The sequence below is a fragment of the Ostrinia furnacalis genome, unplaced genomic scaffold (assembly GCF_004193835.3).
Source record: "Ostrinia furnacalis isolate ACB-3 unplaced genomic scaffold, ASM419383v2 OfSCF7387, whole genome shotgun sequence".
Taxonomy (NCBI): Eukaryota; Metazoa; Arthropoda; class Insecta; order Lepidoptera; family Crambidae; genus Ostrinia; species Ostrinia furnacalis.
The window spans coordinates 41215-53855 of record NW_021137626.1 but is presented as its reverse complement, the minus strand read 5'-3'; the positions used below and the strand labels follow the sequence as shown (position 1 = coordinate 53855).

General features: G+C 39.0%; 1 protein-coding gene across 1 annotated transcript in view; it reads left to right on the top strand.

The window, feature by feature from the left end:
- The window catches only part of Iml1 (GATOR complex protein Iml1), a 36086-nt gene that overhangs the window by 20476 nt on the left and 2969 nt on the right, over positions 1–12641 (top strand). Inside the window, exons 27-40 of the mRNA XM_028320467.1 lie at positions 67–288; positions 634–831; positions 2153–2236; positions 5240–5322; positions 7109–7180; positions 7669–7867; positions 8625–8730; positions 9216–9440; positions 9659–9800; positions 10226–10350; positions 10395–10532; positions 10881–10915; positions 11068–11193; positions 11782–11950. Coding sequence (XP_028176268.1) covers positions 67–288; positions 634–831; positions 2153–2236; positions 5240–5322; positions 7109–7180; positions 7669–7867; positions 8625–8730; positions 9216–9440; positions 9659–9800; positions 10226–10350; positions 10395–10532; positions 10881–10915; positions 11068–11193; positions 11782–11950 — 1924 coding nt within the window. The remainder of the gene's footprint in view (positions 1–66; positions 289–633; positions 832–2152; positions 2237–5239; positions 5323–7108; positions 7181–7668; positions 7868–8624; positions 8731–9215; positions 9441–9658; positions 9801–10225; positions 10351–10394; positions 10533–10880; positions 10916–11067; positions 11194–11781; positions 11951–12641) is intronic.

The window sequence follows — 12641 nt, the reverse complement described above, 5'->3', positions numbered from 1 at the left end:
CCGCTACCGCTTTCACGCGCCGAATACGACACGCACGAAGTGTCGTGGGTCTCGTTCACGACCAAGAAGCTGGAGACCTACAACTGGAACTACATGGATCACTACATCTGCACTAGGGGAGACACAGACTTCGCCTTAGTCGAGGTGAGTTTGTTAACAAGGACTAACCACGACACGTACGAAGTGTCGTGGGTCTCGTTCACGACTGAGAAGCTGGAGACCTACAACTGGAACTACATGGATCACTACATCTGCACCAGGGGAGACACAGACTTCGCCTTAGTCGAGGTAGGTTAAAACAAACAGCAACGGAACTTTCTAAAAAAACATATTTAAAAGGATACTACTGTTGTTTCCTCCGTACCGTATCGTCTTTGTAGCGGGTAGCGGTTCCAAGAAGGGAAGGGTACGCTATCCCCGGGACTACTCAACCTTCACTGGTTGGGTTTCGTTGGAGGCCAAGCTGTAGATCCTGGCAATACAGGAGATGCAGTGGTGATCAATTTTGTTGGGATAAGTCCCGATTTTGCTATGGCAGTCTTTTACTGTGAACCACCCCAATAACGTACAAAGCACGACGATCATCACCCTTTTTCATCGTGCCACCTCTCAATAATCAATATGTTATTCCAGGCACTAAAATACTGGCGATTCCGCACGCTCCTGTTGCCTCTATACAACCCGGCCACAAAACAGATCTTGGAGGACGAGTCGACTCACTGCGACATCTACCCCACGCCCACCAGGCAGGATCTAGACCACCTGACTGAGGGCTTCCTAAAGATGACCGAGTTGTACTTCAATAAGGTCAAAAGGCCCAACAAGCAGCGGGTGAGTTGTTTATTGTTATGATAGTGACGTGTGGGTTTCATTTGTGCTAGTTTTGAAATATTTAAAATTTTGAAACATTCGTTCATATTGTATTACACACCGGCCTAAACGTGGTTTAACGTTCCTCGATAATGACGTTCTAAGTTAACTCTTGCATGTTTTCTATCCGATTAAACAAAAATATGATACATAACAGATTTTCATAAAAACGTACACAAAAAAATTAACAATAATTCTTAGTATCTTCAATCAAATTATCAGTTACAGAATGTGTACTTTTATTACCGGTAACCAGTTTTATTGTAACCTTTTTTTCTTCTGTCTTTGTCTGGCCTTATTAACTTCTGTATAGAGCGAAGCGAATATATCAAATGAAACCCATATCTAATGTAATTGGTATGTTTTTTTATCTAGGTTCTATTGACGATTGTAAGTATGAAAAAAATAATTTTCATTACATCAAAATGTGCATCTTATAAAACGTAACATTCATTGATGATATTTTGATGTAATGATAATGCTCATTTTTTGTATTGAAATTTTGTTCAAACGAGAATATTTTTTTTCAAAATTTTAACTGTCGTCGACTGAAAATTACTCTTAGATTGTTTATATGTATAAATAAATTGTATATACGTATAAATAAAATTAGCATGAATATTTATCTGCTCATAGAATCTCACGTAGTTACTACTGCACTGCATGAAACTTTACAGCACATCTATAAAGCAGAAACTACATTACAAGACAATGAGTTAGCCTGCGCTTAAAATATTAAACTGAATTGTAACTTACCTGTTTTGAACTCACAAAGATGGAAACTCAAACATGAAATTAAATTTCACCGCTTTTGAAACGTGGACTGCATGCTGCCAAAACCTATACCGAATTAATGAAACTAGTTTCTTGAGTAAATAGCAAGTTATGGATGAGTGTACCAATGAAATGTTACATGTATGTGGTATGGGCATGTATGTTTTAATTTATTATTTCGAATTTAATTTACTTTTATGTTGCACACAACGTGTTGCCCGTAATTTCCTGTTTGAGTCCGAAGCATGAGATTAACTCGATTAACTTAATCGTACACAGATCAGACGCGAGTCGAATTGGTATCGGTAGTGTAGGATGTCAACCGCGGAGTTTTTATTGCTCCGCGGTTTAGTTTGTAAGTTAATGAAAAGCCTCGTTTCGTGGACGCTCAGTATGGTTATTGGGTGGCCCGGTGTTGGAGGCGACAGAGGTCGAATGGTCAGTCGGTCGGCGGATGTTCGGTCGGTCGGTGGTCGGTCGGCTAGTTGTTCAGTGATGATGCGTGCAGATGGCGGGCACGGTGGGCGCGGGCGCGGACAACGCGCTAACTCGCCGCCGCCATTCAACTTCGATGCTGACTCGGAGCGCCCAGGTACAACTGTTTCCGATGTACTGAATGATAACGGGGAGCTACATGCAATAGAGCTGCGGTTTCGCATAGATATCGCTCATTGTACTTAAATATGGTCGATTTTCAATAGGCATTATTCTGCCGTGTTTGAGGATGAAGAAAAAATAATTTCTTTGCAGATTTATTCGATCTTAGAATTGTTGACGATCTTTACAATTGATATAATTATGTTCAAAGTAAAATTCAATTATGATTGCGGGTTGATCTTGATCTACTCTTACTTTCAATATATTTTAGTATTAACAGTAAAATAATATACTCAATTAACAAGATCGTTTGCAGACCAAATCACCAAATCGAATTGCAAGCAGCTCCAGTTGCGTAGACTTGACACTAACATTTTATTTTAAACATAATAGAGAAAGTATTTACAGTGTAACTCTAATTTTATTGAAGTTTTGTATTTTTCAGACCAATTTAATAGTTAGTTGTGAGGGAACTTTTAACTTTTTGATGTCTTTTAAAAATAGTCATAGTCTACTAGCTCGATTGATGGTTTCATTTAATTTATTTAAATCAGGTTACCTATAATAATATTTTTTCGTTAATTTATGAAAATATCAAATTAGCCCGTAATCCTGAATCCTGATACATAAAGTTAGCCTATTAATTTAACACAGGTACGACTGTACTCAGTGTTGCACTATCAAATGCAATTGAGGCGCCTCTATGCCAGGGTTTTTATGTTCCTGGTCAGGCTATACATAAGTAAACCTATCTTTGATTGCTTATTAAAGCAATAAAATACTGACACAGTTGGGAGTCTATTAGCGCGGATATACGTATAATTTTGTGTGTCCGTTTCCTACCATCTTTTTGTAGCCTTTTCTGAGTTGATAGTTTCCGGATATTCCTACATTTCAAGACATATTAATATTCTTAGAGCGCCTTCAAACTAGAAGCGCAATCACAGCGCCACTATCGTTAAAAACGCGACGTGTGTTGCGCTTCTAGAAATTGTATGCTAAGTGGCGCTACTGCAGAGCTTTTCAACGCCTCAAATTTGAAGGCGCTCTTTCAAATACGGTAGTCCTAAATTGCGTATGCCTTTTCAGAGTGATAGAGCCAAAGCTAAAAGCGAATTCTACGCTGCCAGAGATCGTCGAGCGCATGCGAAGCGTCAACCTTGGCGTTGGATTCCTACAGCAGACCGTCAGTCTGCCTTCGCACACGTTCGTCTCCATATACGCGATCCACTGGCTACAGGCCAATATGGAGGCGATCACGTATGAAAAAGCTACAGCTATTATGGAGGTAAATAAATCATATTTGTCTTGGAGATTTTTTTTTATTTTTATTATTTATAGATAAATAAAGCCTGAGGGCCTAGTGTGAGTTTACATCAAACGCGCTCACTAAAACTTACATTAAATGTATGACGGATTGTACAGCGCCCCTGGTGGGAAACGTTCAAAAACTAAAATTTTCATACATTTTTTTTATCGCTTTTCATGTAAACTCACACTCAGCCCNGAACTTTTAACTTTTTGATGTCTTTTAAAAATAGTCATAGTAAGCATAAGCAGGTGGTATTATAATACATACTAAATCAATTTATAAAAGGTTGTAAAGGTAATTACTAAGGCTAGTTCAAAGGTAAGATGTGTTATTGTTAATTTAATTGGCGTTGGGAATTTGTATTTGTATATGAAACTAACATTATGGTGATAGTGTCACGTCTACGTAGTTATTGTTTAGTGATGTACCTTCCCTCCTCCCTCCACCCTCCCACACTTATCATTTTATACCTCGACCAAATGAGACAGACCTTCTCTTCTTAGATACTTCGTTCGTACATTCGTCTATGGCATTTGTGGTCATTATCAAGTATAATAGGTATTCCTGTGTATTATAAAATATGTAAGTACATCAGAGCATTTAATGTTTTTAAAGCATGTACATGACATGTTAACAAAGGAAAATATACCCAGGTCTGCTCGTTTGCTCGTTCTAATTATAGGTCAAAATTATTATTTTCTGCATTACTTTATTTGGCAAAATTATAAGCACTTTGATTCCGTGACACAGGGTCTGTAATCACAGGTATATTAACTAAAATTTGGAGTGGCATATAATACAAAGCCTACTCTAATAAGTAACAATCTGATATAGATAGTGCCGCCGTACTAATAACAGCTAATATTTAATCGTAATTTTATACATAACAGTGCAACTTTCTTTCGGGTCTTCAAGAGGTGGATTCTACTTCTGGTTTGCAAATACGTAGGTAGTAATACACTATTAGCACTTTACGCCTGAATCGTGATAAGGCTTTTACATAATATTAAACTGTAAGACATCCATATCCATTTGTTTAGCAAACTGAAAAAACTTTGCATTGATTATCATGAAGGTCATCAAAGCGATCGCGTTGTACTTCTGAAATGCGTATATACCTGCACTGCTTATTATAAAATTATGCAATATTATGCACGGAATGCACTTAAATATTACATACACATATTGTTTGCTCGCTTATTCTGTTAATTTTGTAGATTTTTAATGTTTAATAATTTGTTTTCTGAGAAACTGACCAAATACTAAAAAGTAATAAGTTTAACTCTTATCACTGCTAATTAAATTCGTTTTCGTTGAGTATTTTAAGGACAATGTAAAGAGCACACCATTAAAAATCTGCAACTGTGATTCTGGCCCCTAGATAAAGAGGTTCAGTTGACAGTGGATCAAAGTTCAAACAACTAATAAACGACGAATTTAGATGTGCTGACAACTGTACTAACTATTAAACTTAAACCAGCCGCGACTTTACATTGTCCTTCACTATTCGGTCGGTATTTCAGAGGTAGGGTGGTCAGCCAGGCTACAATGCGCGCCATGATAAAATCTTATCGACGACAAATGTATGGGTTTATCGTGCAAATTCGATAAAAGTTTATCGTGGCGCGTATCCCAGGCCTACAGGTGGTAGCACCGTTGACGTGTTAACGTGAGTGTTGTGCATAGGGCGGCGTGTCGAGTTCGCCGTTCCGGGAACGCGTGGGCAGCACCCGCCTGCCGGACCGGCCGCGGCTCCGGATCGAGGCCATGTCAGTACCGACGTGTACAGTGTTGCCATCAATGTGTTAAACTTATTGCCATAAATAAACTTTTTTTGGTAATAGTGTCCTTGGACGTTTTACACCGCGTAATCTAGACCAAAATTAAGTAGTCATAATTTCTCTAATGATTTTTTACTAAAATAAAAACAAATATATTCAAATTGTACTGAAACAAAACCGACAAGTATAGAAAATATCTGTTTTACGATATACAGTCGCACATCTACACATCTCTCAATAAATTCATTTGATTCTTTATATCGTTGATCATTGTCATTCGATTTTATTATCAAGATATGAAATAGGTAAAGCTTACAAGTTTACAAATTGATGGCATCACCTCTATCTAAATCATTTTGTATGGATGTGCTTCATGATTTGCTATCATTTATTGATTATTCTTGGCAATTAATATTACCAGGCACATTAAAACTTAATGATTTGGATTTTATATTCATATTGCATGTTAAAGGGGGCTTTTGTGTGGCACGGTGTGCTTTGCAAATATTAGTTTTACCGCCAATACTTCTAAAACTGATATTATATTCGTTGCATGACATTTCTTTTCACATCACGACATTATCACAACGTTATTATTTATTTAGTTTATTAACTTTGTTATTTATATCGAGTTTATAAACCTATTTTATCTATGTATTTTTTATTTTTCTAATCTCCAATATAGTCAAGTTCTCGTGAATTTGGCTGATACCTTTCTTTTTCAGAATTATTGTTGTGTATTTTATTTCTTGGTATCCCTACTTTATGCTGTATGACCGCGGAATGCTTGCCCAGGCCTGCGGGGTTACTCTGAAAAACGTTATTCGTTGTTTCGAATGTTGCCGTCTCTCTCACTCCAAGCGAGAAGCCAGCATGAACGACGGTGACAGATAGACCCGAAACTACGTAACTTCGGAGTAGCCCTCCTGTCCCAGCGGTCGCTTGTTTCTTATCCGTAACGTTTCATTGCAGCAAGTATCACCTACTAAGTCACTAAGTACTAGTCAGTGTAACAAGTAAGTATGTCATACGCTTCTATCTTCATTATACCAAATCTTAAGGCCTAGACAAAGTAACGACATTCGATATAAATAAATAAATAAATATCCTTAGACATTTTACACTGCGCTTCTAGTCCCAAACTAAGCAAAGCTTGTACTATGGGTACTAGACAACGGATATAAACATACTTAAATACTTTTTTTTTGTAAATACATACTTATTATACATAGAAAACACCCAGTCCAATACAAACAAATATGTTCATACACACAAATGTTTGTACTGTGCGGGAATCGAACCCGCTACCTCCGGAATAGTAGTCCGTTTCGAACCACTACACCAAAAGGCCGACAATATTCGTCTTTATACTAGTAAACATATGGACTAAAATAACTTTTTGAACTCTGAATCCCTAGATGCGATGTTACCTTGTCTAGAAGCGCAATTTACTTATTTGATAAACTTAATTGTATCAAGTACACTGATATAACTTACAATAACCCTGCATATTCCATCCCTTCATAATAATTTTACTTCTTCTGAATGATTTAGCTTTTGCTAATGCATTGCCTGCTGTTTTTATTAAATAAGCTCGATTTTTAAATAGCTCCTATGAAATTTTGGTAATGATTCAATCACTAATAATTAGTATCTCCAAAAGAAAGGACAAACGACCTTGTCGCTTTTGGCATAGAGAAGGAGCCTTTTAGGAATCGAGCTCTTTTATTTTAGGATAGCTGAATATGCGCTCATATGACCTTTAATCTTTCAGGGCAGTAGCAAAAACTGTGCTCGAAAGAACGCAGTCACAGACTGGTGAATGTGAAGACACTTATGATGATGGGTGAGTTCTGTAGTACGTAAGTTACGTAAAATTAATTCGAGTTGAGATGATAGAGAGGATTATCTCCAATAAAAATCTGGAAATAATAAAGACAACAGACCGTTTGTCTCTATCGACTTAAGTAAGACCTATCTTTGATTGATAGTAAAGTAATGAGACACTGACACATTTGGGAGTTCATTACCGCGGATATAAGTATAATTTTCCGTTCCGTTAATGTGTCTGTTTCCTACTATCTTTTTGTAGCCCTTTCCGAGTTGATAGTTTCTGAATTTTCAAACCTTTTAAAATATATTCATATTCTTACAGCGCCTTGAAACTAGAGGTGCAATCGTAGCGCCACTAACGTTACAAACGCGACGTGTGTTACGCTTCTAGAAATTGTATGATATCTAAGTGGCGCCACCGCCAATGCAGCCTTTCCTCACACCTCTAATTTGAAGGTGCCCTTGTAAATACGTTAGACTTAATTGCAACTGCCTTTTCAGCGTGATAGAACCAAAGCTAAAAGCAAATTCCACGCTGCCAGAGATCGTCGAGCGCATGCGAAGCGTCAACCTTGGCGTTGGATTCCTACAGCAGACCGTCAGTCTGCCTTCGCACACGTTCGTCTCCATATACGCGATCCACTGGCTACAGGCCAATATGGAGGCGATCACGTATGAAAAAGCTACAGCTATTATGGAGGTAAATAAGTCGTATTTGTCTTGGAGATTGTTTTATGAAAATAAGCACTCAAATAATGATAAAAGTAGATAAATAAAGCCTGAGGGCCTAGTGTGAGTTTACATCAAACGCGCTCACTAAAACTTACATTAAATGTATGACGGATTGTACAGCGCCCCAACAACAATTGTACAGCGCCCTACAAGGTGGGAAACGTTCAAAAACTAAAATTTTCATACATTTTTTTTATCGCTTTTCATGTAAACTCACACTCAGCCCGCTGTTGTAGAAAACAGTTTGGTATGAAATATTATTTGACTTTCTGAGGAAAGAGGCGAAGTACAAGCGATAGCACATAAGGCTTATTTTTGTTGCAAAATTACCCCTAACACAACTACATAAGATGCCACAGTGTTTATCTTGATGTAGTGTCGTCTTCACAAGCACATAATATTGCTACAACAGATGCAAAATATTGTAATCAGCTAATTTGAGAACAGTGGAATCTGAAACTTCAATGGCTAGGTCAGTTACTGAATTCTGGCAACCGCCATGTTATTTTATGCTCCTGCGCACATACTAAGGCATGCCTCACTGACTTCATAATATGTTTTTGTATCTGAGCGTGTCATTTAAATAAAATATTCTTAGTTATGGATGTATTCCAATATTGTCTTTCTATGGATACGAGTTTTGAATGCATTATTCTAAGTCCTTGTAACAATGGTTCTCTAAAATATGTACACTTGTCAGTTTTTATAAGAATGTTGTTTTTTAGAAACTACTACAAGACAAGATGATCTGCCACGCTTCAGGAGACACGACGAAGCGATTCGTCGTCGGATATTACATGTACCACATCTTGCCCCAGAAGAAGGACAAAGGTTATTGCACTAACAATGTTATTGGAATGAAAATGAAATCGTTATTGGCGCGTTTTTGTTAATGCAGTATACAGTTTTTTTTAATGTAAGACAAGGCAGATATACCGCAATCGCACCTAGTGTTAAGTGAGATGCAGTCAAGATGGTACATATCTGCCCTGTAAGTGCCTATTCACTCTCTCCTTGGTTGATCCATGGTCTAAATGGTTTGACCATAAAAAGAGTAATCATTACCACGCTCGCTTTATTTTTTCGGGAGAGGACGTGACGTCAAGCTACGTGAGACTCGTACTCACTAAAAACCAAAATTCTAGTGTAGCGCAAAACTGTTTTCAATAAGTGTAATATCACTCACTATCGATTTATTATTGGGAAATAGCAATGACAATAACCGTGACTGATAACGATTTCACACTTGAAAACAAATGAATTTGCCAAAAAATAATCTTATATTTGTACCATACTAACAAAGTGCTAACTTTCAGAGCTGACAGACTACGTGAAACCCCTCGGCGACTTGCAGAGTTTCGAAAACGAGTGGATGGAAGTGGAAGTGTTAGGTCCTCGCTCGCCTTTACTCTCGAGCGATGTATCGAGCGGCGGCATCGATATATCGGGATCGAGCCCTCTGACTGATGACACGGGAGTGCCTGCGTTCTTGTGTGACAATATCGACCCTAATTATATGCAGGTCGATGGCGATAATGACCGTGAGTATTTGTGAAAGATTTTGTTTTAAAGTAATACGGTTACGCTCGGTAGTTTTCGAGTGATGTATCGAGCGGCGGCATCGATATATCGGGATCGAGTCCTCTGACCTGACCTTGTTCCTGTGTGACAATATTGACTCTAATTATATGCAGGTCGATGGCGATAATGACCGTGAGTATTTGTGAGAGATGTTTTATAATGCGGTTATGCTTGATAGCCTTGCTCTCGAGCGATTTATCGAGCGGCGGCATCGATATATCGGGATCGAGTCCACGGACGGACGATACGGGTGTTCCTGTCTTCTTGTGTGACAACATCGACCCTAATTATATGCAGGTCGATGGCGATAATGACCGTGAGTATTTGTGACAGATTTCTTTCAAAGTAATACGGTTACGCTCGGTAGTTTTCGAGCGATGTATCGAGCGGCGGCATCGATATATCGGGATCGAGTTCGCTGACGGACGATACGAAAGTGCCTGCCTTCCTGTGTGACAATATCGACCCTAATTATATGCAGGTTGATGGCGATAATGACCGTGAGTACTAGTGACAGATTTGTTATAATGCGATTACGCTTGTTCACGTCTGCTCTCAAGCGATGTATCGAGCGGTGGCATCGATATATCGGGATCGAGTCCGCTGACGGACGACACGGGAGTGCCTGCCTTCTTGTGTGACAATATCGACCCTAATTATATGCAGGTTGATGGCGATAATGACCGTGAGTACTAGTGACAGATTTGTTATAATGCGATTACGCTTGTTCACGTCTGCTCTCAAGCGATGTATCGAGCGGTGGCATCGATATATCGGGATCGAGTCCGCTGACGGACGACACGGGAGTGCCTGCCTTCTTGTGTGACAATATCGACCCTAATTATATGCAGGTCGAGGGCGATAATGACCGTGAGTATTTGTGAGAGATGTTATAATGCGATTACGCTCGGTAGCCTTGCTCTCGAGCGATTTATCGAGCGGCGGCATCGATATATCGGGGTCGAGTCCACTGACGGACGACACGGGTGTTCCTGTCTTCTTGTGTGACAACATCGACCCTAATTATATGCAGGTCGATGGCGATAATGACCGTGAGTATTTGTGACAGATATCTTGTAAAGTAATACGGTTACGCTCGGTAACCTCCGCTTCGAGCGATATTTCGAGCGGAAGTTGTATAAGACCGTCGGAGGAGTTTTACTTTTTCGAAACCAGAATGAATGATTTGCTTTGATTGAAATTGGTAAATGATGTCAAATATTCAGTTTTACGTCTTCTGTGTACAGTCGACAGCACTTCAGAAGATTGTTGCTAAATAGCACTTACACATATGGTTCGACGATTACTTATCGGTTGATGCGTCGTCTGTTAAAAGCATTCACAATGAGCTACAAACACATGTTATTGAACACATTCAAACATTGACCTATTTGTTCCAGTGCCACTGTATAAGAACACGCACCTAGACATCGATGTTAGCAACAAGAGTGATCNACGCGCGCTACCAGGCCACTTTCCGCCCGGACCAGGCCTACGAGATGTGCATACAGTGGGCCGTCGCTAGCGGGAACATTGTGTCCGAACTGGTAAGTGTGTGTTCTAGTACAAGAACAAACAGACATTGATGTGAGCAACAAGAGCGACCGCATAGAGTGGGGACACGCGCGCTACCAGGCCACTTTCCCCCCGGACCAGGCCTACGAGATGTGCATACAGTGGGCCGTCGCTAGCGGGAACATTGTGTCCGAACTGGTAAGTTATGTTCTAGTACAAGAACAAACACTAGGACATCGACATGAGCAACGAGAGCGACCTACTCCTAATTATAATGGAGTAATCCTAAAAAATAAGTTCCATTATCTGCAGCAGTGCAGCTCCACACCTACTTTCGTTGTGGTAGTAGTGACCGTGGCCTACGTTATCGGTTTGCGGTTTGTGTGTGGAAGTGCGCATTAATAACATCTAATTGTAAATACAGAATAGTATTACTAGGTTTTGTACAATTTAAAAAGCAATACCTACGTTTAAGGTTCAAGTTCATCTGTGAGACTGAGAAGGATGAGCGTGCAACCCGCTACGGGGCCCCATCTACGTGCCTTTGAAAGAATATCCTCAATTGTAACTCAATAACAAAAATATTGTGGTGAGCTCACTCGTGACACAAGCATATTTAGCTTAGTACGAGGGGCTAACGGGAATATTAGTAATTTGTGTAATAACAAATTACTAACTAATAATCTTTTATAAAAAAAAAACTATTTGAAATAGAAATACCTAAGTTTAAGGTCCAAATTAATTAATTATGCTCTAGAGTCTAAACATTCGATTCATTTCCAATAGATATTCGGATGGGCGCGCAAAGCGCAGAACTGTCGCCTCCAAATGGTACCGATCCCGGCCGACCCGCTTGCTCTGCCTTTCACCTCTAAGTCCGACCCTCTACGGGGCCCCATCTACGTGCCTTTGAACGAGGAACCCCTACTCAGAAACAAGACTGCTTTGTTTGAAGGTAAAGTATTCAGAATTGCTAAAATAAGTAAGGCTCATAAAAGGTTGATTTTAAATAATGTATAGCGTCGTAGCTGTAATAGGAGCGATTTAGCGACTAAAATTGTCTATTATGCTGTACAAAAGCAAGCTCAATTTCATTTCTTTGCTATGTCAGAAGCGGATCCAGCCGTCAAAAAAGGTTGTGGGCACAGCCACCAAAAATGAGCAAAGTGAGAGTTGGATCACTACATGCCCGGACATACATGCATGCCTATCGATCTTATCAATAGATCATAATTAAAACAAGCAAATTAGGGTTGTGGGCATGCCCACAATGCCCACAACGGTGGATCCGCGCCTGTGCTATGTTCCATTTTTATTTGATTTGAAATGATTAATTAATCGGTCGAGTAAAGTAAAAGTGACGACAAATGGTGTCTGATCGTTTACTAATTTCATTATTATAAGAAATATACCACAAATCTATTTTCATAAAACATGCTTTTGTTTATGTCGAGCAAGAACCTATTTATATCAGTGCTGATAGCTAATTTAATGTTATGAATATTTTCTACATTACTTTTCCCTATAGTGATAACCACATGGTTATAACGTTGCCATTTGTGATAGATAACGTTGAATGTTTATTATATTTAATTAATTAAGTGCGCGGTCTAAAAATGAACTTTATTTTCTAGTTAGAACCTTAA